The sequence below is a fragment of the Agelaius phoeniceus genome, chromosome 4 (genome assembly GCF_051311805.1).
Source record: "Agelaius phoeniceus isolate bAgePho1 chromosome 4, bAgePho1.hap1, whole genome shotgun sequence".
In the NCBI taxonomy this organism is placed as follows: domain Eukaryota; kingdom Metazoa; phylum Chordata; class Aves; order Passeriformes; family Icteridae; genus Agelaius; species Agelaius phoeniceus.
In genome coordinates, this window is record NC_135268.1 from 74,207,131 (window position 1) to 74,234,037 (window position 26,907).

Below are 26,907 nucleotides of genomic sequence, written 5' to 3' on the forward strand. Positions count from 1 at the left end.
GCACAGGCAGGTTTGCAGAGCCAGCTCCCACACTGAGGGCTCAGCAAAACCCACCCAGCACACAACAAAATCCTCTTTATAAAGCTCCAGTTAAACCCAGCCCAAAGCAGCAGCTCCTTATTTTGGGAAGGGTGTGTTTGGCAGAGCAAGTGGGTAAAGATGAGCTGTGCCAGGCTGGGCTTTGCTGCAGGCAAACTCAATCCATCCTTCTAATTACAGACCTTTTAACTAATTACAGGCTGAGGCTTCTGGGCTTGCAAAGTGACTGATTTTGATGCTTTCTCACCACCTTCAGCTCTGGGTTAAACTTGGCCTATCCAAGGTGGGCAGACAGGTGAGAGGGTGCTGCTGGCAGAAGTTTCCAGAGTCAGGAGAGCAGGAGGGGAAAAGTCCTTTCTGCAAATAAGACTTAAAACTGCTCAGTTCAGAGGGTGCTTCTCTCCAGAGCAAGGGTTAATTCAGCTCTAGGAGTGACAATGCTACTGGACAGCCACAGATGGACATCAGAGAACCCTCAGAGACCAGAGAATCTGGAATGGTTTGGGCTGGAAGGGACCTCAAATCCCATCCAGTGCCACCCCTGCCATGGCAGGGACACCTCCCACTGTCCCAGGTGCTCCAGCCCCAGTGTCCAACCTGGCCTTGGGCACTGCCAGGGATCCAGGGGCAGCCACAGCAAATCTGGGAATTCCAGCCCAGCCCCTGCCCACCCTCCCAGCCAGGAATTCCTTGCCAAGATCCCTTCTGACCCTGCCCTCTGGCACTTTGAAGCCACCAAGACCTAAAAGCTCTTCCACAGCTTTGACCTGAACCAGCAGCCTGGCCATGAGGTCGTTCAGTGTAAGGAAGCAAAATGAAATCAGAGAAGTCAGCTGTGTATAATTAAAATGAGTAATGATGTCCTAATGAATGGCCAGGAAAACTGAAGCACTGGGAAGAGCAGGGCAGAGACAAACCCTGTCCCTGTGAGGATGGACAGGGCCTTTGTGCAGCAATCAGTCACCAAATGATCCCTGCAATGCTCCCCAAAGGTTCTCAGCTATCCCAGTCCCTGGTTCTCAGCTCAGCCCAATCCCTGGACACTGGGAGGGAGAATCCCTTCCCAGCCAGGCAGCTCCAGCATTTCCCCCTGCTCCAGGAGCCACTCCTCCCAGCTCCCACTCTCAATCCCCCTGCTCCAGTTCAAGCTCACTATTTCCCATTCTCAATTGCAAACTGCACCTAAAGCCCACTCCTATGTTCCTAAACACCCAAAAGGCATTCTGTGAATTCCTTTCCTGCAGCTCGTGCTGCTTGGGATCCGTTCCCGGTTTTGGGAGAGAAAACCCCAGCCAGAGGAGCTGCTGCCACTGCTCACCCAAGTCTCTCCTCAAGGACAAAGTCCTCAGCACGGCAGCTCTGAGCAAAGCTCAGCTCTGGCTGAGCCTGAGATTAAACTGTGAGCACTGGAGTGGATTTAAACAAAGCCATGGAGTGGAAGTCTCTGGGAAAGGAGCAGGGCTGGGGATGAGTGCAGGGAGCTGTCAGGAAGCAGCAGTGTTTAGGGGCACTCCTGGTGATTATCCACTGGGTTGGACGGACAAGGAGCTGAACTCCAGCTGGATCTGACATCCCTGCCTCAAAATCAGAGCATCATGGCCCTGCCTGCCTCCTTCCCAGCACTGCCAAGAGGGGAAAACCTGCTGGCTTCTCATCCATTTTCCAAAGGAAAAGGGGAAAACCTGCTGGCTTCTCACTCATTTCCCACAGAAAAGGGGAAAACCTGCTGGCTTCTCATCCATTTCCCACAGAAAAGGGGAAAACCTGCTGGCTTCTCATCCATTTTCCAAAGGAAAAGGGGAAAACCTGCTGGCTTCTCATCCATTTTCCAAAGGAAAAGGCCCCAAAGAGAGATGCTGAGGGCAGCTCCATCCCATCCCATCCCATCCCATCCCATCCCATCCCATCCCATCCCATCCCATCCCATCCCATCCCATCGATGCTTCCCTGGCTGCCTCAGGCATTTGTGGAGGCACTGCCTGGATACAGCAGGATTTTTAAGCCTTGATTTTTTATTCTAAGCCTCAATCAGCGGGTTTCTTACCCCAAAATTAGAAAAAAAAATTAAAAGAACAGTCTTGAGTGGGAATGCTCTGTCCTTCCTCAAGGACAGGGTGCAGAGACCAGAGTCCTTCAGGCTCATGCACAAACCCTGCCCTGGCATGTGACACCAAAGCACTGCCAGGGCTTTGAGTCTCCTGGGAATCCCAGAATCACAGCATGGTGAGGGTTGGAAGGGGCTTTAAAGCCCATCCCATTCCACCCCTGCCATGGACAGGGACCTTCCACCACCCCAGGGTGCTCCAAGCCCCATCCCTGGGCACTGCCAGGGACAGGGAATGCCAGGGGTGCAGCACAGCAGCCCCCAGACCTCACACTTGTCTCTCCTCCTGCCTGCTCCTTGCCAGTGCTAGACTTTGTGGGACTGAGCTCCAGTGGGATGGGATATTCCTGATGTTCCTGCCCCAGGGAGCAGCTCCTGCCTGTCCCAGGGTCCCCAGCTCAGCCTGTGCAGCCTCAAGGCCACCACGAGCACGACACCTTCCTGTGGAAAGGAGGAATTTTGGGGCTGGTGCTGGAGCCAGGCTGAGGGATGTGCTCATCCCCTCACAAGTTTAACCCCTGTGGGAGCCAGGTTATGTGGAATAAACCAGGAGTGCCCTCTTCATTAAGGGAGGCTCAGACTGAACCAAAATCCTTCTGCTTAATAAATGAGGGTAAAGTCAGCCCAGATTAGAAAATCCCTCTAACAAACAAGCCTGCAGACTGAAGCAGCTCTGCCCTGAGTGCTGGTTGTTTTCTCTGGCTGATTTTAACCCCATTTCCTGCCTCTCACTGACACCACCCTCGACCTCTGGACTGCCAGCTCAGCTCCAGGGGGGACACGGGTGATGAATTCCTCACAAGAACAGCACAAACACCACCAACCCTGAGGATTTGGAGGGATGAATCACCACACAAAGCAAGAACAGTTAGAGATTCATTACTGGGAGAAGGGGAGGCTGGGTGGGATGGGAAGAGGAAAGAGCAGGGTTGGGATTAGTTACTTTGGGAATATTCATGGTATCTCAAATACCCAAAGTACTGCACCCTGACCAGACCCTCTAGGGGGTGTGGGGTTCATAACAGGAATGTGATTACAAATCCCAGTATCCCACATCCCAGCCTGACTCCCAGGGAAGCTCTTTTAGCTCATTAAAGGATAATGAATCTGTATTTTGAGGCCACAGAACCACTTGGTGTGACCACACTGAGCCTCACCTCTCCATGGAGGGGATCCCTCCCCTCCTTGAGAGCAAAACACATCCCACATCCAGCAGAGGTGGTTTCTGACAGAAACCAGGAGAGGATCCAGGAAAATCCCCTTCCCTTTGAGACATTTAAGAGCAAGGAAGCATTTCCCCTGCTCTGCCCTCGCCTGAGCACTCCCAGGAGCACCCAGGAGCCGCTGGAGACAGGAATTTGGGGCGGGAATCACCAGCCTGGACCTCCACACCCCTGGCACTGACCTGGGTTTCTGAGGGGACTCTTTGGGCTCCTTGGACCCAAACCAGCCGCTGCTCTTACTCCTCTCATCCCCCGCGGCCGAGGCGTGCACGGGGGTCCCTCTGTCCCCCTGGCCTTTGCCCCCGTGGTGGAAGAAGCCTCCCTTGGCTTTCTTGTCCTCCTTCCTGCCGTCCTCAGGCGCTCTGTCCTTGGCTGGCTCGGTGGGGAAGCCTAGGGGAGCTGCAGCCTGGCTGGGTTTGCCCTCCAGGCGGGCGCTCTCCTCCATCCTGGCCCTGCCCAGGTGGTTGCTGAGGGTCACGGCCTTGGTGGACACCTTGAGCTCTTCCTGCAGGGCCAGGCTGGGAGGGGACGGGATGAACCTGGGCTCGTCCCTCTGCTGGGCCCTCTCCAGGCTGCCCAGCGCCCAGGGGGGCTCGGCGGGCAGGGGGGTGAAGCCCAGGGGCTCGTCCTGCCTGCGGGGCACGGGCAGGGGGGCAGAGGCGGGCGGGTTCCTGGGCACCGCTGCCTCCTCCCCGTACACGTGGCTGCCGTTGATGCACAGGGACGAGCGGGAGCCGGGCTCCCTGCGGGCCTGCGGGCTCTGCGGGGCTCCGGGCTCGGCGGGGCTGCGCTGGGCCGCATCATCATCGCTGAACGCTCTCTTGTGGCTCAGCTTGGGCGAGGCCAGCAGCTCCTTCACTGCGGGGAGCAAACACACAACAGAACCGACTGTGAAAAACACCAATCGCTTGGTCTGAAAATGTTCAAAGTTTAATAGGAATAAAATAGTAATAAAAAATGTTTAAAGTTGAATAGTAATAAAAAGGTTTCAAGTTTAATAAGTTATAGAAACAGTAATACAAATAATAGTAATAATAATAAAAAATTTTTACTAAAAATTATAAAAAAATAAAAACAGTAATACAAATCATAGTAATAATAATAAAAAAGTTTTACTAAAAATTATTAAAAAAATAAAAACTAATACAAATCATAGTAATAATAATAAAAAAAAATTTACTAAAATTATGAAAAAAATAAAAACAGTAATACAAATAATAGTAATAATAATAAAAAATTTTACTAAAAATTATAAAAAAATAAAAGCAGTAATACAAATAATAGTAATAATAATAAAAAAATTTTACTAAAAATTATAAAAATATAAAAATAGTAATACAAATAATTATTAAAAATAATTATAAAAATAAAATAATTATATACAAATAATTGTATATAATATATATAATTATATATTATATTATATATAATTATATACAAATAATTACAAAATTATAAAAATAGTAATACGAATAATAATGATAATTAAGAATTTTTACTAAAAATTATAAAACTAAAAATAGTAATACAAATAATTATTAAAAATTATAAAAATGAAATAATTATATACAAATAATTTTTTATATAGTATATCATTATATAATATAAATTATATATAATTATATTAAAAATTTATAAAAATAGTAATACAAATAATAGTAATAATAATTAAAAATTTTACTAAAATTATAAAAAATACAGATAGATACAAATAATTAGTAAAAAATAATTGTAAAAATAAAATAATTATATAAAAATTATATATATAGTTATATATAATATATATTATATATAATTATATAAAATAATTATAAAAATTATTAAAAATAGTAATGCAAATAATAACAATAATAAAAAAGATTTACTAAAATTATAAAAATAAAAATAGTAATATAAATAATTATAAAAATAATTATGAAAATAAAATAATTATATACAAATAATTATATCTATTATCTTCAAATAATTATATATAATATATATAATTATATAATATATATTATATATAACTATATGCAAATAATTATAAAAATTATTAAACTAGTAATATAGATAATAGTAATAATGAAATTATTACTAAAATAGTAATAATAATAGTAATATTATTACAATTAGAGTAATAATAATTTTTACAATTGGATTAGGACAATATGAGACAATAAAGACAAAGAATTACAGACCTCCAGGTACCTTTTCTGGGCAGCACAAGCCCGAAAAAGGACCCCGTTAACAAAGGATTAACCCTTAAAAACAACAGCCTATTGCATATTCACACACTTCACACATGATGCATCAATTCCATTCAAACACAGGATTCTGTCTGGTCATCGTCAACTTCTTCCTTCTAATCCTAACAGCGCCTTCGAGGCGGGAAGAAGTTCATTTCTTCTGATAAGAGGGCAATAAATTCTTTTTCTCTGAAAAATTCAGGTGTCCTGGGGCTGCTATCTGGTGCAAGTGTCTCATTCCTTTCTTTAAAACATCTCACTAACATAGTTCTTATTTTAACTACAAAAGTTACCTTTTAATTACAAGACTACATTTATCATATTATTGAAATGTTAATGCAGCACTACTAACCAATACATCAAATTAGATATGGTAAATATCTGCATAGAGCCATACAATATGCACTTTTCACAAGATCATCCTTGTCTTCCACCTGGACATGCCAAAGAGAGCTGGAAACCACCCCAACCTTCTCCCTGCCACGGGATTGTGATTAAACCCTTGGAATGCAAAGCACAGCTCACTGGTGTGTGGCCACACTGGAGACACAAACTGTCCCCGAGCACAGCAGGGGAGGACCCCCAGAGGAGGCTCTGCAAGATGACAAACCCATTGTCTGACAGGATCTGAGCTTGACAATAAATGCAAGGAACTCCTCAGAAGCTCCTTAAAGGGTTTTTAAGCTTCCATGTGATGTATGAGTTTGCACTGAGCAAGAGATGATGGGGCCATGGGCTCCAGGCCACTGCTTGGTGTGATGAGCCAGGAGGGTGCAGTGCCTGCCTCTCCCTCCCACTGCCTTGAGGGTTGGACTTGATCATCTTAACAATCTTCTCCAACCTTAACAATTCTGTGATCCTGTGACCTCATGGCTACTGCCAATTTTTGGGGGTAAAAGTCATGGAGAACCCAAGGAAAACAACTGACAGCTGCCTGTCCCTCCCAGCTGGAGATGCTGCTTCCTTCACAGAATTGTGGAATGGTTTGGGCTGTAAGTGACCTTAAAGACCACCCAGTTCCAGTTCCCTGCCATGGGAAGGGAAGCTCCCAGTAGCTGGAAGGCTCAGCCCAAGGATGATGGAACCAGCACAGGAATGTCACCAGCAGAAGCCACAGGGCCTCCCTGGGGACTCCCACCCAACCTGGCAATGTGCTGTCTCAGCCAACTGAACCATTTAATGATGTATTTGTTTCCAAGGGAGAATTAATTCCCTACAAGGGCCTTTTTTGTTTGTAAATGACTGCCCTGGGAGTGCCAAGAGCTCAGATTGTTTTAATCACTGGAGCCGGCCCTGCTTGGGCTGCGCCTGCAAGCGGAGGAGGCTCATTCAAGAGAGAGCAGTGACCCAGGGCAGGGCCAGCAGCCAGGCCCAGCCCAGCCCAGCCCGGCCCGGCCCGGCCCAGCCCAGCCTGGCCCAGCCCAGCTCAGCCCGGCCCGGCCCAGCCCAGCCCAGCCCAGCCCGGCCCGGCCCGGCCCGGCCCAGCCCAGCTCAGCCCGGCCCGGCCCGGTCCAGCCCAGCTCGGCCCAGCCCGGCACAGCCCAGCTCAGCCCAGCCCAGCCCAGCCCAGCCCAGCCCAGCTCGGCCCAGCCCGGCACAGCCCAGCCCAGCCTTGCCCAGCCCTTCCCGGCCCAGCCCAGCCCAGCCTGGCCCAGCTCAGCTCAGCCCAGCTCAGCTCAACTCAGCCCTGCCCAGCTCAGCCCAGCCCAGCCCAGCAGAGCCCTCCTGGCAGGGACTGCCCCGAGGGGCTGAAAGGAAGAGCCCTGAGGAACCCCCAGATCCTGTGCAGGCATGGAAAAGTAAAATCTGGGATGTTCCTCCTGTTCTGGCAAACACCTCAGTGCCAGCACACAGGTCTCGGGGGTTTTGTGTCACCTCTTAGTGACATCCTGGAGCAAAGGCGGCTCAGGGGGCCCTTGTGGCTCTGCACAGCTCCTGCCAGGAGGGCACAGCTGGGGGGATTTGGGATCTTATCCCAGGGAACAGGGACAGGAGCAGAGGGAACGGCCTCAGGGGAGCTCAGGGTGGGCACTGGGGACATTCCTCATGGAAAGGGCAGGGCTGGTGTCCCCATCCCTGAGGGGATTTCACAGCCCTGTGGCTGTGGCACTTGGGGACATGGGGCAGTGGTGGCCTTAGCAGTGCTAAGGGAGCAGCTGGACTCCATGATCTGGAGGGCTTTCCCAGCCTGACCAATTCCACATTGCTGGTTCCACATTCCTGGAACTGGAATCAGCAACTCCCCAGTCCCTGGCTGTGTGCTGGGTCAGCAATCAGTTAACAGAGCTGCAAGGCAGTCTCAGCAGCCCCTGCAAGCAAAGGAAGGGGAGCAGGGCAGGGGGATTATCCCTGATCCTCTTACCAGAGCGCTCGGTGGACAGGCTGCCCTGCCTGCTGGGGGACCTGGGCACGTCGGGCACGGGCGCTGCCAGGCTCAGGCTGGCAGAGGAGATGGTGCTGTCCGAGCCCAGGGACGTGCTGGACTGCGTCAGCGACGAGCGGCGCAGCTTGTTCTTCAGGAAGAAACCCTTCAGCTTGGACTTCTTGCCCCCCAGCTCCAAGTCATCCTCCACGTCCAGGGCTGCCATGCTGCTGGGGATGATGGCAGAGGCCGACTCCAGGTCGTACTTCTTCTTGCCTGTCACCTTGTCCTTGAGCTTGCCGAAGGGCGAGCGCGCCTTGTCCTTCACGGACAGGTCGAACATGCTGGCGGTCAGGCTGTGCCTGGTGAACTGCAGGCTCACCAGGATCTCACCACGCTCCTTCTCCTTCTTCCCAGCCTTGGAGTGCAGCTTGTGCCACCTGCAGCCACAGGGGACACACAAGGGAAGGGCCCTGTCACCTCCCAGAGCCACAAGCCAGCAGAACTTGGAGCAGAGAAAGCACCAGTGTAGCTATGACATTTTCTGAAAAATCCTTTCCTTAGGATTTTTTCTCCTGAGAAGCTGAGAGGCCTCAGGAACAAAATGTACCCAATGGTTATCTGCTGCTGTGGAATGCAGCAGGTAAATCTTTGATTGGCCCATGTTGGATGTTTGTAATTAATGGCCAATCACAGCCCAGCTGTCTGGACTGTCTCAGTCAGTCACAAGCCTTTGTTATCATTCCTTTTCTATTCTTAGCCAGCCTTCTGATGAAATCCTTTCTTCTATCCTTTTAGTACAGTTTTAATATAATATATATCACAAAATAATAAATCAGCCTTCTGAAACATGGAGTCAGATCCTCGTCTCTTCCCTCATCCTGGGACCCCTGTGAACACCACCACACACCAGGGACATCTAGCACGAGTTTCTCCAGGGAAAGGGTTGGAAAACTTTGCAAATACCCAGGGAGGTTTGGAGTCCCCATCCCTGGAGGTGTCCCAGGAATGCCTGGATGTGGCACTCAGTGCTTTGGGCATTGGGGATTGGATTCAATGATCCAGGAGGGCTTTTCCAACCTCAGTGATGCTGGGATTCTAACCCAAGTGTCCCAGGTATCACCTAAAGCCAAGTCAGAGACACAAACACCCCACACAGAGCTGACACAGGACCTGAGTCCTCCCTGGTGCACCTGGGACATGGCACACAGGACCTGAGCCCTCCCTGGTGCACCTGGGACACAGCACACAGGACCTGAGCCCTCCCTGGTGCACCTGGGACATGGCACACAGGACCTGAGCCCTCCCTGGTGCACCTGGGACACGGCACACGGGACCTGAGCCCTCCCTGGTGCACCTGGGACACGGCACACAGGACCTGAGCCCTCCCTGGTGCACCTGGGGCGTGGCACATGGGACCTGAGCCCTCCCTGATGCACCTGGGACATGGCACACAGGACCTGAGCCCTCCCTGGTGCACCTGGGACATGGCACACGGGACCTGAGCCCTCCCTGGTGCACCTGGGACACAGCACACAGGACCTGAGCCCTCCCTGGTGCACCTGGGACATGGCACACAGGACCTGAGCCCTCCCTGGTGCACCTGGGGCGTGGCACACGGGACCTGAGCCCTCCCTGGTGCACCTGGGACATGGCACATGGGACCTGAGCCCTCCCTGGTGCACCTGGGACACAGCACACAGAACCTGAGCCCTCCCTGGTGCACCTGGGACACAGCACACAGGACCTGAGCCCTCCCTGGTGCACCTGCAGCCCCAGGTCCATCCCCCTCCTCACAACAAACGCTGCCCTTCCACTGAGTAGCCTGGAAAGCAGCAGCTCACTGAGCCCTCCAGGCAGCACTGGGACTCTGCAGGCAAAGCTGGGAGCTGTTTGGAAGGAGACAAAGCCACCAGCATTTTGTGCTCGTGATTGGAATGCCCCAGAGCCAGTGACTCAGGGATCCTCCCAGCTGAGACTGAGCCACAATGGCAAAGGAGCTCAACAGCATCCACTGAATCAGCTCCTGCCAGAGCTGCTGTGTCTCACTCCAGCAAAGATGCTCACTCAGGGTTGCCTGCAAGTGTCCTTGGATCAATGCTTTAAAGGGTGATGCATGCCAGGAGTTCTCTGGGGCAGCAGCAGCTGCTGAGCAGCTCCAGCCCCACCCAAGACAAGGCCACCCTTCCCAGGCTGCTGATCTGGGGGCAATCCCCACATTCCCACAGCAGCTTCCAGAAGGAGCTATTGGCCATGCCCAGCACAAAGCTCCCACTGATTCCTGAGGATTCCTGGGAATGCTTCCCACTGTCCCACCCCACACAAAACCCCAGACACAGACTTTGCTCCAAAGCTGCCCATGGAACTGGGGGAACGTGGGAAAAGGCTCCAAACCATTCCCTGCACGAGGCAAAACCACCCCCAGCCTCCCTTTAGGTGCTGGGGCCTCCTCAGGAATGGCTGGGAGCTGGCAGGGCATGGAGCAGCCCCTGGAATGGGATGGCAGAGGGGTCTGGACTCCTGCTAGAGGGGGGAACGGTGGCACTGGGGACACACACCCAGAGCCACCCCCTGCTCTCCATTCCCACATTCCAATGGGGCAGCACCAAACACAGGCCAGCAGGGAACCGTGCTTCCCTATTCTTCCCCAAAAATCTGCTCCTCCCCAAAAATCACTTCACCCCCCATCTCTCTGCCAGTCCAGGCACCCCTTCCAGGGCACCTGAAGCAGGATCAGCAGGAACCCAGCACAGCCACTGCCCTGATCCCACCCAGATCCAAGTATTAAATGAATTTCTGATTAAAATTCCCCTTAACAAGGCCCAAGGAAAGCTGCAGGCTAAGGACAGATCCTGTTTCTCCAGGCTGTGCTTCCTGGGAGCAATGGGAGGTGAAGACACTTCTGACATGCATTAGCAATTCCCCAGAAAATAAAAATCCCACTGGTTCACTCAGTGGAGAGTGAAGCCACTGAGAAGAAAAAAAATAGGGAAGGAAACGGGATGGGATGGGATAATGGGATGGGATGGGATGGGATGGGATGGGATGGGATGGGATGGGATGGGATGGGATGGGATGGGATGGGATGGGATGGGGTGGGATGGGATGGGGTGGGATGGGATAATGGGATGGGATGGGATCATGGGATGGGATGGGATGGGATGGGATGGGATGGGATGGGGTGGAGTGGGATGGGATGGGATGGGATGGGATAATGGGATGGGATGGGATGGGATAATGGGATGGGATGGGATGGGATGGGATAATGGGATAGGATAATGGGATGGGGTGGGGTGGGAGCAGCAGCAGGTGCATCAGGAGGACACTTCCCCAGGGACTGGAGGGGAAAAGGCTGCCTGAACATCCCCAGTGCATTCTGCTCTGGAAGGAGGAGCTGGAAGCAGCTCAGGAGGGAAGGGCTGCAGCAGCCTGGCAGCTGGGCAGGGAGAACCTGGGGGGCTGAGTCACTGCTCAGCAAAGACAAAGAGCTCCTGACTGGAGTTTGTGTGCCTGACATCATCCCGTGGAAAAAACCAGGGAGGACCTGGGGGATTAACACAGGAAAGGCAGGAGCTCCCCTGGAACAGCCTGGGTGTGCTCCCAGCACCCCCAGCCCTGTGAGCATCCAAGGGGATCTGGGGGCTGAGCCTGAGCTGCTCCAAAAAGCAGAACCTCTGCTCCTGCTGGGACTCTGGAGCTATTTCTGGTTCCCAAGACCTCATCAGCACTCAGGGCTGCACCTCTAACAGGCAACAGGGCTATTTTTAGGCTGAGCTCTCAGTTTGTGGCACAGGACGAGGGTTTGGGAGGATCCAGCTGCTCCATGTCGAGTGCTTGGGTTTTTTATGAATCAGCCCCAGAGGAAACAGGAGGTGCAAACTGCTGGGATGGAGCAGGACAGCAGAACCAGGGAGGGAGCAACTCACAAACTCCCACAGCACCTTTCCACCAGGAACCCCCTCCCACAGCCCTGGGTTTCCCAAACTCCTGCAGGAGCTGCCCTGGGGGGACGCTGGGAGGGGTTTCTGGGCTGGGGCCACCCAAGGTCCCATCTTGGAGAGGGACACGATGCTTTTCATGGGAATAGACAACACACCCGGGAAACAACCATGAGATCCCTTTTCCAGGTCTGAAGGAGCAGAACTGGGTTACATCAGTCAGCTCTGGAGCAGGGGAGGGAGGGAGGGACCTGTGCCAAGCACATCCAGCCCCAGGGATCCAGCAGGATCTGCTTCCTGAGGGGGTGGGAGGCCACAGATGGGATGCAGCCCCTGGCTGCACAGCACACCCAGGACAAGCCACTCACCCCCAGCCACCCGCTCTGGGGGACCCTCCCAAGGTCTGGAGGGGTCCCAGCCCCACACAGCCTTGGCAGGTCACAAAACTTCAATTAAAATGCAGTGAAACCCTGTCCCAGAGCCAGAGCTGGTGGGGAGCAGGAGCAGCATTGCTGCAGGTGAGGAGATGTGGCCTGGTCTGTGCTGCTTCCCTGCTCCCTGCAGCTGGGCTGTGCTCCCAGGTGTGTCCTGGTCTGTGTTCCTTCCCCTGCTCCCTACAGCTGGGCTGTGCTCCCAGGTGTGTCCTGGTCTGTGTTCCTTCCCCTGCTCCCTACAGCTGGGATGTGCTTCCCAGGGATGTCCCTGTCTGTGCTGCTTCCCCTGCTCCCTGCAGCTGGGCTGTGCTCCCAGGTGTGTCCTGGTCTGTGTTCCTTCCCCTGCTCCCTGCAGCTGGGCTGTGCTTCCCAAGGATGTCCCAGTCTGTGCTGCTTCCCTGCTCCCTGCAGCTGGGCTGTGCTCCCAGGTGTGTCCTGGTCTGTGCTGCTTCCCTGCTCCCTGCAGCTGGGCTGTGCTCCCAGGTGTGTCCTGGTCTGTGCTGCTTCCCTGCTCCCTGCAGCTGGGCTGTGCTCCCAGGTGTGTCCTGGTCTGTGTTCCTTCCCCTGCTCCCTACAGCTGGGATGTGCTTCCCAGGGATGTCCCTGTCTGTGCTGCTTCCCTGCTCCCTGCAGCTGGGATGTGCTTCCAGGTGTGTCCTGGTCTGTGCTGGTTCCCTGCTCCCTGCAGCTGGGATGTGCTTCCCTGCTCCCTGCAGCTGGGATGTGCTGCCCAGGGGAGGGAACCTCCTGGATCAGCATCCTCTGCTCCCTGGGGAGCTGCTCCTTTTTGCTCCTTTTCCCCCAGCTCCTGCCCCCTGCCCTGCCAGGGAATGTCCTGCTGACACACCGAGAGCTTGGGGACACCTCCAGGGTGACACATCCATGGGACACCTCCAGGGAACGGGGACACCTCCAGGGTGATGCCTGCAGGGCATGGAGAGCTCAGAGACACCTCCAGGGTGACACCTGCAGGGCATGGAGAGCTCAGAGACACCTCCAGGGTGACACATCCAGGGCATGGAGAGCCCAGGGACACCTCCAGGGTGACACATCCATGGGACACCTCCAGGGTGACACCTCCAGGGTGACACCTCCAGGGCATGGAGAGCCCAGGGACACCTCCAGGGTGATACATCCATGGGACACCTCCAGGGAACGGGGACACCTCCAGGGTGACGCCTGCAGGGCATGGAGAGCCCAGGGACACCTCCAGGGTGATACATCCATGGGACACCTCCAGGGAACGGGGACACCTCCAGGGTGACGCCTGCAGGGCATGGAGAGCCCAGGGACACCTCCAGGGTGACACATCCATGGGACACCTCCAGGGAATGGGGACACCTCCAGGGTGACACCTCCAGGGAATGGAGGGCCCAGGGACACCTCCAGGGTGACACATCCATGGGACACCTCCAGGGTGACACCTCCAGGGTGTCACAGCCAGGCAGAGCAGCCCCAGCCAGACAGAAGGCACAAGCCACAGGCTGGGACATTCTCTTTGCTGACAAATGTGCATTGTCCCTGTGACCCTGCCCAGGGCCAGCACTGCTGGGGTGCATCCCCAGAGCGAGGGACCCCACATCTGTGTTCCATGCAGGGCAGGGCCTGCAGAGCCTGCTGAGGCTGAGGGGGAGGGAGCAGAGACTCAGCCCAGCTGGGCAGAGCAAACCCAGCCGGGAGAGCCTGGCAAGGGGAAGCTCTGGGGAGGCTCTGAGGGGGCCCTGCAGCCCCCATTCCTGGGCTGTCCCTGAATCAGGAGCAGCCCCGTGTGGCAGGGGCTCCCCAGGGCCCACGGTAGGACTGTGCACACTCATTTAGGTCAGGGTGGTTAATGAGCACAGCCCAGCCCTCCCAGACAGCCCTGAATGGCTCTGCTCCTCCTGCTCCCCCTGTGAGGAGAGGAGCAGTGCCAGGGGCAGCCTGGGGAGACAGCCCCAGCTCTGGTTTTACATCTTTGCTGTTGTCAGGATCAGGGCAGGCACAGGGAGCAGACACAGGGCTCCCAAACCCACAGCTGTCCTCATCCTGCAGCACCCCTGCCTGAGCCAAGGGCAACAGGAGCACAGGAATGTGGTTATGGGGGGAAAGAGACCCCACAGAGGATGAGGATGGGGTGGATTTGCTCAGGGCAAACACCTTCCCTTCTCCTCTGGGCTTTGTCCCCTCCTGGGCAGCAGGGGACAGTCCAGGGGGCACAGGGACACCCCTGGCCCATGAAACATTCATGGAGCTACAGGGGAATGCTTGGGCACTGTTCACTCCCCACCAGTGAGAAACCTTGCAGAGTTTGGGAGTGCTGGGCTGGCCATGAGCAGGACATGGCATGAGCAGGACAGAGCCAGGATCTCTGGGGTGGCATGAGCAGGACACAGCCAGGATCTCTGGGATGGCATGAGCAGGACACAGCCAGCACCCAGGGTGGCATGAGCAGGACACAGCCAGGATCTCTGGGGTGGCATGAGCAGGACACAGCCAGCACCCAGGATGGCATGAGCAGGACACAGCCAGGATCTCTGGGGTGGCATGAGCAGGACACAGCCAGGATCTCTGGGATGGCATGAACAGGTTATTCCAGGAGGACAGGGGCTATTCCCATGGGCATATGGATTATTCCAGGAGGACAGGGGTTATTCCCATGGGGATATGGGTTATTCTCAAGGATAACATGGATTATTCCAGGAGAATATGGGTTATCCCAGGGAGAACATGGGTTATTCCCAAGGATAACATGGGTTATTCCAGGAGGACAGGGGCTATTCCCATGGGGATATGGGTTATTCCCAAGGATAACATGGATTATTCCAGGAGGACATGGGCTATTCCCATGGGGATATGGATTATTCCAGGAGAACATTGGTTATTCCAGGAGGACATGGGTTATCCCAGGGAGAACATGGGTTATTCCAGGAGGACATGGGTTATTCCCAAGGATAACATGGGTTATTCCAGGATAACATGGGTTATCCCAGGGAGAACATGGGTTATTCCATGGAGACCACCTTTGCCCTCTAATGGCTCTGGTTGGGGTCCCCAGGATTCCCCTCCAAGCTCCAGCTCAGCTGTACCTCCAGAGCCCCACCAGCCCTGCCCAGCACACCCTGGGCACCAGGAGCTCCAGTCTCCCTCTCAGACTGGTCCCAGTGCTTTGCCAGCAGGGAGTTCAAAGGAGTTTCCTGGGGGAGTGAAGTCCCTCGGTGACCCCTGGGGTTCAGGGATGCACCAGGGGAGGAGGCACAGCTGGAGCATTTCTGGAGCACTCCCACTTCAGGTGCTCCCCCAAAGGCTCCCCAAAGCACTGAGCACTGCCAGGGCAGGCCAGGCTCACCTAAAGCAGCAGAAATCCTGCCCTGCCCAGCTCAGAGCTGCAGCCAGACACAGACACAGAGCCAGAGGCTCTTCCCAGCCTGCTCCAGGCTGGCATTTCCTGCTGATTCATCCCTGCAGCAAGGTCAGCCTGCCCGGCCAGGAGAGCCCCCAGCCTTCAATCGAGGATTTAGCAGGGCTGCCACAGTGCCAGAGCAGGGCAGGGCACGGAGCACCAGTGCAGGGCAAACACAGAGGGCAGCCCCTGCTGGCACAGCCCCCTGAGAGCCCAGCACAGGCACATTTCCCTGCAGTGAGGCAGCTGGGCAGGAGGAAGCTCACCTAGCCCAGAGGGGAAGCACGGGGTGGAAAACAAGCCAGCCCCGGGGAATTCTGTGCTTTTCTGTCTGCTTTGTGTTCCTGCCCCAGCTCCCCCTGCCAGGGCTGGGAAGCTGTTCTGGTTTTGGATGGCTGATGGTGCAGGTGATCCCTGCGAGCTGCTGAAAGCACAGATGGGAAATAAACACAGGCTGATTCCCTGGGGATGGAGCGGCCGAGGTGGGAAGTTCATCTCTCCAAATGCTCTTCCCAGAAGTGCTCACAAACCAGGAACCAAGGGCAGCTGCTCACACAGCCAGAGCCCAGCCCTGCCCCTCCAACAGGCAGAGCAGGAGCTGTGTGCAGGGGCAGGGAGCCCTGGCCATGGTGCTCCTCTGGGACACCCAGCAATCCGGGGGAGAAAATCCCTTTGGCACCTGCCAAAGGGCTCATCCCAGCACTCACGGGCCAGGAACAGAGGTGGTGGCACTCCAGAGGGACTCAGTGGCAGGAACAGCCTGAAAAGCAGGGAAAAGCCAGCCCTGCTGGTGTCCCCAGCTGCTGGCTGTGCCCCAGGGATGGGACAAGGCCTGGCACGGTCACAGGCAAGCAGGGGATGGCATGGAGGGGACAGATACCAGGGATGGGAAAGAGCTCTGAGCCACCAGGATGGGGCTGGCATGGGAGCACAGGCAGCAGCTTCATCCCAAATCACTTTTCTTTGGGATCTGAGGCTTTTCTCTAGCACAGGATGGACAGGTGGGAAGAGGGAAGGAGGGAAGATTTCAGGAAGTGTAAATCAGAGTGGAACATTTATGACAGGGGGCAGCAAGAGCAGGAGGCAGGACATGATCAGCCCAGCCGGATTTATCTGCTCAGCACACACAGTTTGAGACCCCAGCTGCCTCCCAATAAACCACCCAGTGGGCACCCAGTGACCTGAGCTGCCTGGACACAACCCAGAGCACAAGGTGACACTGGCAGTGCTGCTGATCCCTGCCCACAAGAACTCAAACCAACACGAGCCCCGAGCTGACCCTGTGAGACTGCAGAGCACCAGGGGCTGCTGCACAGGCCCCATGGGAGCAGCTGCTCCTGGCAGCCCCTCCAGGGCACGGGGGGCTCAGGAGAAACACCCTCTGCTATGGATCCTGGGGGATACAGGAGAAACACCCTCTGCTGAGAATCCTGGGGGATACAGCAGAAACACCCTCTGCTATGGATCCTGAGGGATACAGGAGAAACACCCTATGCTGTGGATCCTGGGGGATACAACAGAAACACCCTCTGCTATGGATCCTGGGGAGACAGGAGAAACACCCTCTGCTGAGAATCCTGGGGGATACAGCAGAAACACCCTCTGGTGTGGATCCTGGGGGACACAGCAGAAACACCCTCTGCTATGGATCCTGGGGCATACAGGAGAAACACCCTCTGCTGTGGATCCTGGGGCATACAGGAGAAACACCCTATGCTGTGGATCCTGGGGGATACAGGAGAAACACCCTATGCTGTGGATCCTGGGGGATACAGGAGAAACACCCTATGCTGTGGATCCTGGGGGATACAGGAGAAACACCCTATGCTGTGGATCCTGGGGCATACAGGAGAAACACCCTCTGGTGTGGGTCCTTCCTACTTCAGGCTGGGAGAGGCACCAGGGCAGGTGAACACACAGAACCAGCACCCAAAGGAATGCCTGTTCTCCAAAGGGACACCAGTGCCATGGCAGGGACACCAGTGCCAGGAAAGGGACACCAACCCTGGGACAGAGACACCAGTGCCAGGGCAGGGACACCAACCCCAGGGCAGGGACACCAATGACAAGGGAAGGGACACCAATGCCAGGGCAGGGACACCAATGCCAGCACAGGGACACCAATGCCAGGGCAGGGGCACCAACCCAGGGCAGGGACACCAATGCTAGCACAGGGACACCAATGCCAGGGGAAGGCATACCAACACCAGGGCAGGGACACCAACCCCAGGAAGGGACACCAACACCAGGGCAGGGACACCAATGCCAGGGCAGGGACACCAACCCCGGGAAGGGACACCAATGCCAGGGCAGGGACACCAACCCCGGGAAGGGACACCAATGCCAGCACAGGGACACCAATGCCAGGGGCAGGGACACCAATGCCAGCACAGGGACACCAACGCCAGGGGAAGGCACACCAGCCCCATGGCTCCACACAGCCTAAAGCAGCAGCTGCAGCTGCTCTGGGAACAGGTCACACAGGGATTGCTCACCCATCACACCAGCCCCTGCTCAGGAGTGAGTCAAACACAAAGAAAGGTTTGGGAAAAGGGAAGGAATGCTGAGCCCAGCAGCAGCCCCACTCCCTCATCCTCACTGGGTTGGTCAGGGAAAAGCCCCCTGGCAATGCAGAGCTGGGGAGGAGCCCCCAGGCTGCTGCTCCAGGGATGCAGTTCCCAAAGGCCACGTGATGGAGCAGGAGAATTCCAGGGCAGGTCTGAGCACACCTCAGGCAGGCACAGGCTCTGACAGGCCCCAGGCACAGAGAGGGGCTCAGAGGCCATTCCCACCTGGCGCTGCACAGGATGCCAGGTTTCCCTTGGGCTCCTCCAGCATTGAGCAGATTCCTCCAGGAGCCACAAGGAGCATCCCCCAAGAGGAGGGGAGCAGAGCCCACCCTGCAGCCAGGCTCTGGAGGGATGGGAGGGAGCAGGGAGGCTCCTGGAGCAGGGACTGAGCACAGCTGAGCTGTGCCCCAGGCCTGCAGCTCTGCACCAACAGGACTGAGGGGTTTGCCCAGGTTTGTGCTGCAGGTTTTTCTGCAGCTGGAGGCAGTCAGGGCTCTGGAGAATCCATGTGACACAGTGAGAAGCCTGAGTGTGCAGCTTTTTGGGCTGTAAGATGATGGAGGGTGATGGGCCAGCGCTCTCAGCCACCAAGACACCAGACCCAATGTGCCAGATTAGCTAAGCTGGGAACAGACCACTCAAATATCTCAAAAAATGAGAAAAGCAAAGTTTTCCTGCAGGAGAGCAGAGCAAGGGCCTTAAACCCCTTAAACCAGCAATGGCAGCTGGGTGGAAATGGGGTTAACTGGGCAGGTAGGTGCAAAATTACACCCAAAATAACACCCTGTGGGGCACCTGGGGCCTCTGCCCTGGGCTCCCAGCTCAGGGCAAACACTTGCCTGGGGTCAGCTGGTCACCAAGGGTGTCACCCCATCCTGGCCACCACGAGTGTCACCCCACCCTGGTCACCAAGGGTGTCACCTCACCCTGGTCACCACAGATCCATGCCACCCTGGTCACCACAGGTGCCATCCCACCCTGGTCACCATGGGTGCCATCCCACCCTGGTCACCACAGGTGTCACCCCACCCTGGTCACCACGAGTGTCACCTCACCCTGGTCCCCACACATCCATCCCACCCTGGTCCCCACAGATGCCATCGCACCCTGATCACCACAGATCCATCCCACCCTGATCACCATGGGTGCCATCCCACCCTGGTCACCACGGATCCATCCCACCCTGGTCACCACAGGTGCCATCCCACCCTGATCACCACGGGTGCCATCCCACCCTGGTCACCACAGATCCATCCCACCCTGGTCCCCATAGATGCCATCCCACCCTTATCACCACGGATCCATCCCACCCTGATCACCACGGGTGTCACCCCACCCTGGTCACCACGGGTGCCACCTCACCCTGGTCACCACGGGTGCCACCTCACCCTGGTCCCCACAGATGCCACCCCACCCTGGTCACCAAGGGTGTCACCTCACCCTGGTCACCACAGATCCATCCCACCCTGGTCACCACGAGTGTCACCCCACCCTGATCACCACAGATCCATCCCACCCTGGTCACCACAGATCCATCCCACCCTGGTCACCATGGGTGTCACCTCACCCTGGTCACCACAGATGCCATCCCACCCTGATCACCACAGATCCATCCCACTCTGGTCCCCCCAGATCCATCCCACTCTGGTCCCCCCAGATCCACCCCACCCTGGTCCCCACAGCTGCCACCCCAGCCCTGGCTGTCCCCCTGCCCCCACAGCAGAGCATCCTGCCCCAGTTTTTGGCAGCAGCAGCCCCTCCTCCCCTGCAGCATTTCCACACTCCAGGGCGTTTCCTGCCTCAGAGCTGCATTTTCAGCCTGAACCATCCCAGCTCAGGGCATGCCAGGAGCTCCCTGGTGCTCCTGGCCCCCTCACAGCCCCTCACCAGCCCTGCTGGGCACTCTGTTTGCCCTTGCATGCAGAGCTCCCACCCCAGAGCAGCAGTTTCCTCCCCACCCCACTGCAAGGTCTCTCCCTAGGCTAAGGACAGCCGTGCCAAGGACAGAGCTGCAGGGATTTGGCCTGGGCTCAGCTCCCCAGGGAGCAGACACAGCTCCAGCCTGGGTGTGACAGTGTCCCCTGGCACGAGGAGCCAAGGCCAGGCTGGGAATGACAAGGAGCACCAGGTCCCAGGGAGATGGCACAGCCCCGAGCCTGCGGGCTGCCACAGCCCCATTCCACTGCTAATGATCTCCTGATCTTCATTAAACGAGGGAGGGAGGGACACAGACAGACCCCGCAGGCACAGCGTGGGCTGACCCAGCTCCAGAGGGGCTGGGGAGGAGATGGGAGCGGGTCCATGCCAGGGGGAACACCAGGACAGTGCCAGGGAAGCACCTGCCACAGCAAGGAGGGGACAGGATGGGTGCCACCAGTCCAGCAAGGGACAAGTGCCTGGTGTGGGGTTCCTGGCAGGGATTTGGGACCATCCTTGGCTCTGAGGGAGCTTCTCACCCCTGCAACACACTGAGCACACGGGCAGCACCCATCACTGGGCAGGATGGGCCCCTCTGGGTCAGCCCTCTCCTTCTCCCAGCCTCCCTGCCCGTGCTGGGGCTCAAACTCCATCCTCTGCTCTCCCTGCCTCCATGGCATTCTCCCAAACCCAAGGAATTGCCTGTTCCTTCCTCTGAGGAGCTCCTCCATCCCCACATGGAGCAGAGAAGCCCTGGTGGCCCCAGGGAGCTGGGCTGGCAAAGTCTGGCAGCCAAAGGAAAGGCCCTGTGCTGGGGAGAGGAGGAGAGCCCCAGGCCCTGGCACCCCCCGAGCCCCCCTGCAGCAGGTGCCCCACAGCTGGGCAGGAAGGGGAACCAGAACAGGGAAGTGCAGCACGGAAGGGCTTTGGGGAAGTCAGAGCTGAGCTAATTCTGCAGAGGGAACAACTCCCCCAGACAAGTTCCCTGTCAGGAACAAGTGCAAGTCACTGCAGGAAAGGCAGATCAGGAATCCTGACCCCTGCTGCACCCACTGCCCCTCACACACAGACCCCAAACCCTGGGCGTTGAGCCCTGGAGCTCCCTGCCTGCACCTGCAACCTGTCCCAGGCCCATGGGAGATCTCTGGGACAGGGACAAATGGAAATGGTTCTGCAGAGAGGGAGGGACCAGGGAATGGCCACAGGGCTTTAGCCAGCCCAGGACACCTTGGGCCCTCCTCCTGCCGTCAGCCTCACCCTCACCCTGCAAATCAGGGATTTTGGGTTCCCAGGCAGGGAGATCCAGGGCCAGCCCTGCAGGTGTTCCCTCCTGTCCCCTCAGTGTCCCCTCCCTTGCTGCTCACCCTGGGCCAAGGGAAAGGTTCCCAAGTCCTCTGGAGAGGGACTGGGGACAAGGCTGGAGGGACAGGGCACAGGGAATGGATCCCACTGCCAGAGGGCAGGGATGGACGGGATATTGGGAATTGGGAATTGCTCCCTGAGTGGGTGGGGAGGGGCTGGGCTGGAATTCCCAGAGCAGCTGGGGCTGTCCCTGGATCCCTGGCAGTGCCCAAGGCCAGGCTGGACATTGGGGCTTGGATCCACCTGGGACAGTGGGAGGTGTGCCTGCCATGGCAGGGGTGGCACTGGGTGACTTTTACAGCCCCTTCCAAGCCAAAGCACTCCAGGGCTCTCAGCTGATGGGCTGGGTGTGCAGGGGAGAGTCCCTGGCTCGCTGCCACCCCACAGGATGAGCCCCACGTGGGACTCCAAGGGCATTTCCTGGATGTTGGGAAGCAGAAGCAACAGCTGCCTTGTGAGTTCCCAAAAATCCCTCTTTTCCTGGAGCCTGGCTTTGCACAGCACAGGAGCTGCAGGATCAGGTCAGAGGAGGGAGGTGAGGACCAGGACATCCTGCCCAGGGCCCTGCCCAGGGCTCTCTGGATGCACAAAGGCTCCATGCAAAGGGGGAAATGATGCTCAGAGCTTGCTTTGCCTGCCAAGCCCAATCCCCGGAGCTGCCTGAGCGTGGGACAAGCCCTGGGACGCCCAAAAAGGCCATGAGAGCTCTCAGGCTGCTCTTGTGCAACTCCAGGAGTTGATTTTGCCCTGGCAAAGCAGCGAAATGGCCCAGGCTGAGCAGCACAAGGCAGCTCGTAAACACCCCGGCCCCCCTTCCCGGGGAAGAGTCCAAGCTTGACGGAACATTTTCCAGCAGCCGAAAACAAGGATAACAATTATCACTGCCCAAGTTCCTGTGCAATAAAACCCTGCAGGGAAATGGGAGCAAGGTCAGCACACTGACAAGGGATGCTTTGCTGGAGCACGCTCCCCCTGCCCTGGCAGAGGGCAGAGCTCAGCCCCACAGCCCCGTTATCTCCTCAGCACAGCCCTGCCTGGGCCCTGCAGGGCCAGCCCCAGGGTGGGAGCCTCTGTTTGTTTTGCTCTTTCTAATCTGGGACTGGAAGTTTCCTCCTGAACAAAGTTGTTTCCAGACCTCAGAGCCGGCTGGAAGCTCCCAAAGAGCCAGAACCCCCCGAGCTCCCAATGATCCTTCTCCCACCCAGCTGGGCAAGCTCCAGCCCCAGGGATTCTCCTCCAAACACCAGCGTGGCCCCTCCAGGCTGCAGAGTGGCACAGGGTGAGAGCTTCCCTCATGTTTTCTGTGCCCATTTCCATCCTCGGGGCCACGGGTGAAAACAGAGTTTTAAAAGCTCCTATGATCCCGAATGCCTCAAGGGGAAGTGAATTTTCCTTATGCAAGCAAAGCTACAGGAAGGGAGGGAGACAGCAAATGAGAGAACCATGGAATGGGTTTGGCTGGAAGGGAGCAAAAAGCTCATCCCAGTCCATCCCTTCCCCTGTCCCAGGTGGATCCAAACCCCAATGTCCAACCTGGCCTGGGGCACTGCCAGGGATCCAGGGGCAGCCCCAGCAAATCTGGGAATTCCAGCCCAGGCAGGAATTCCTTGCCAAGATCCCAGCCCAATCTCCCCTTTCCCAGTGGGAGCCATTCCCTGGCTCCTGTCCCTGCAGGCCTTGTCCCCAGCCCCTCTGCAGCTCTCCTGGAGCCCCTGCAGGCCCTGCCAGGGGCTCTGAGCTCTGCCTGGAGCCTTCCCTTCTCCAGGGCAACATTCCCAGCTCTGCCAGCCTGGCTCCAGAGCAGAGGGGCTCCAGAACCCTGGAATGGTTTGGGTTGGGAGGGACCTTTTTCTCTTCAGGCCCTGGAAGGTGCTGGAAGGTCTCCCTGGAGCCCTCTCCAAGCCCCTGGGGCTCTCCAGCCTGCAGGGCTGGTGTCACGGGGTGACACAGGCTGGACATTGCTCCCGTGAGATTAACAGCCCCTGACGAGACCTTTGGGATCCCAGGAGCCGGGAGCAGGCCCTGGCCAGGAGCAGGCCTTGGGGGGCTCCCGCTCTGCCCAGCTCCACAAAAACCTCCCCCAGGGCAGGGCTGTCCCCAGCCACGGGCTTTTCCCACATCCCCGGGTTCCAGCAGGCCCCAGGAATGCCGGCCCAGCCCCCGAGCCCGCCCAGCTCCGGCGTTTTGCTAAGAAAAGCAGAATAAAGCAGAATAAGCGCGGGGGAGCTGCCAGCCGTGTGCCCGGGGCTCCTCACGCCTCCCCCGGCCCACGCTCCCCTCTGGGCCCGCCGGGAGCCTCCGGGATGGGGAAATGCGTTTGCTCCACAGGGAAAGTTCCCCCAGCCCGTTTTGCTGCTAATTTTTGTGGCTGTGAGGGAAGGGAAGGAGGGAAGGAGGGAAGGAGGGAAGGAGGGAGGGAGGGAGGGAGGCTCCCTGTGAGGCCGCAGCTCCGGGCACAGAGCCAGCACAGCTGCCGGGTTCGGGGGGCCGGGGGGCACTGCCAGCCCTGCCCGAACAACGCCCCCAAAACTCCTTCCCTGCAGGAATCCCAGCTGCATTCCTGCCCTTCTGTGCTGGGCAAAGGCTGGAAAACGTCCTGGTTGTTGTAAACCCTTCTGGGCAGGGAGGAGGAGCAGCAATTCCCCCCATGCACAGCGCGGGGTTGGGGTCTGCACCCCAAACTGGGGACCCTCCGCCACAAACCAGGTGACAACGGGGGGGCTGCAAAACCACCGCAGCCACCAGGGGACACCTGGTGGGACAAACCACCAGGGGACAAACAGCGAGGTGCAGGAGGGACAGAGCCCTGGGGATGCAGGGGGACCGCGGGCCATGCTGTGCCCTGCCCGGGGATGGACGCCCCGGTGCCCTGCCCGGGGATGGGTGCTCCGGTGCCCTGCCCGGGGATGGACGCCCCGGTGCCCTGCCCGGGGATGGACGCTCCGGTGCCCTGCCCGGGGATGGACGCCCCGGTGCCCTGCCCGGGGATGGACGCCCCGGTGCCCTGCCCGGGGATGGACGCTCCGGTGCCCTGCCCAGCACAATTCCCTCCCGGGGATCTTGGTACCCCCGTACCACAGCCCCTTCCTGGCACAGCCGGGATGTCCCACCCCTCCTGCATGTCCTTCCCGGGGCATCCCCAGGCCCTGCCATGCCCCGAGTCCTTCCGGGGGGTGACACAGCCAGCCCAGACTGGGAACCCCTCCCCAGGACACCCCGGGCCACCCTCCTGCGGCGGGCATGGCCACGGACAGAGCGGGAGCCCCTCAAAGCCCAGACGGGCACGCCCGGACCCGCCACACCCCAACCCTCGTGGCACGTCCTGAGGGTGCCCACGGAAGCCGTGATGCCCTTCCTCCTCCAGCAGCCGTCCTGGGGACACAGGGACCCCGCAATGCCCACCCTGGGGCATAGTGACACAGTGACAGCCATGCCAGGGCACTGGGGGATTCCATGTGCCCACCCTAGGGTATACAGTGACACAGTGACAGCCATGCCAGGGCACTGGGGGGCTCTGAGTGCCCACCCTGGGGCACAGTGACACAGTGACACCCGTACCAGGGCACTGGGAGATTCCATGTGCCCACCCTGGGGCACAGTGACAGCCATGCCAGAGCACTGGGGGATTCCATGTGCCCACCCTGGGACACACAGTGACCCTGCTGCCTCTCCAGGGGTACCCGGGCACGCCGTGACACCACCGTGGGACACACGAGGACCCCAGGACACCAATCCCCGGGCACATGGGGGGTCCATGAGCCCACCCTGGGACTCCCTGACGCCCACCCCGGAGCCGCCCAGTGCAGCCCCAGCCCCGGCCCCGGCCCCGCTCCCGCGGCCGCCCCGCACTCACCGCTCGTCGGGCTCGCGGCCGCGCTGCCGGGCGGGCTCCAGGGGCACCAGGGCCTGGCCCAGGAACCGGTCCATGCCCACGAGCGCCCGGTGCATCACCGTGAGCACCAGCTCGGGGCAGGCCCCGGGCTCGGGGGGCAGCTCGAAGGCACATTCCTCCCTCCACTCGGGGCTGCCGCCGCTCTTCTCGGCCACCGAGGTGCTGTACTTCTCGCGGCCCAGCTGGATCACGGTGTACGCGTCGCTGCCGCCCGCTTTGCCTTTGCCGCCGCCCTTGCAGCGCAGCCCGCGGGCCCGCACCACCGTCACCTGGACGTGCGTGGGCAGCCAGGCCGGGCAGCCCTCGGCGGGCAGCGCGGCCGCCCGCAGCAGCGCCATGGCCGGGCCGGGCCGGGCCGGGCGGGGCGGGGCCGGGAGAAGCGGCCGGGCCGGGCCGGGCCCCGCTCCGGAGCCGCCGCTGCCGCAGCACGAGCGACACCGGCGGGCTGGCCCCGCCCACACGGCGCAGGGCCTGCCAGCAACGGCGCTCTGACCACGCCCCACAACGCGCTCTGCTCCGCCCCGCTCGGCTTTAGCCCCGCCCCAACCGGCCCTGCCGCGCGTTAGCCCCGCCCCCGGCTCTTAACCACGCCCCACAGGCAGCTCTTGTCCCGCCCCTGACTCTTCACCACGCCCCACAGGCAGCTCTTGTCCCGCCCCTGACTCTTCACCACGCCCCACAGGCAGCTCTTGTCCCGCCCCTGACTCTTCACCACGCCCCACTGCAGCCCTTGCCCTGCCCCATCCTCATTGACTCCGCCCCCGGCTATTCCGCCCCGCCCCGCCTGGCGTTTGGAGAGGGCGGGGCTCGGGGCGCGCGCAGGGGGCGGGACCGAGGGCGGGGCCGGGGTGACACCCAGCCCTGGTGCGGCCACACCCCTGCAGTCACACCCCTGCAGTCACACCCCTGCGACCACACCCCTGCAGTCACACCCCTGCAGTCACACCCCTGCAGTCACACCCCTGCAGTCACACCCCTGCAGTCACACCCCTGCAGTCACACCCCTGCGGTCACACCCCTGCAGTCACACCCCTGCAGTCACACCCCTGCAGTCACACCCGTCGCCACGGCCAGGGGCAGCCCCGGCACCGCATCCCCGGCATGGCTCTGCCTGTCTGTTCCCCAGACCCACATGAGTGCGAGCACAGGTGTGTCCCTGCCCAGGCGTGCCATGTGCTTACAAGCACACAGATATGTCTGTACCCAAGTGTGCTCATACCCAGGTGTGTCCATTCCCAGCTGCGCCCATTCCCAGCTGTGTCCATACCCAGATGTGTCCATTCCCAGGTGTGCCCATGCCCAGATGTGCCCATGCCCAGGTGTGCCCGCACCCACACCTGCACACCCCACATCTGTGTGTGTCTCCCCGGCTGCCGGAGCCCCCCCGGGCTGTTCTGCTGTGCCCAGGAGCACCGGGAGCAGGATCCCGGTGTCCCCACGCCTGATCCTCAGTGTCCCC

General features: G+C 57.8%; 1 protein-coding gene across 5 annotated transcripts in view; it reads right to left on the reverse strand.

Moving 5' to 3' along the window:
- RAB11FIP5 (RAB11 family interacting protein 5) overlaps positions 1-25,907 on the reverse strand; it is a 43,224-nt gene extending 17,317 nt beyond the window's left edge. For all 5 annotated transcript variants that reach the window (XM_054632626.2, XM_077177939.1, XM_077177938.1 and 2 more), the window contains exons 1-3: positions 25,410-25,907; positions 7,957-8,396; positions 3,549-4,224 (exon numbers count right to left, since the gene is read on the reverse strand). In XM_054632626.2, the coding sequence (XP_054488601.2) occupies positions 3,549-4,224; positions 7,957-8,396; positions 25,410-25,786 (1,493 nt within the window). In that variant the 5' untranslated portion in view covers positions 25,787-25,907. The remainder of the gene's footprint in view (positions 1-3,548; positions 4,225-7,956; positions 8,397-25,409) is intronic.
- Positions 25,908-26,907: the final 1,000 nt, after the last annotated feature.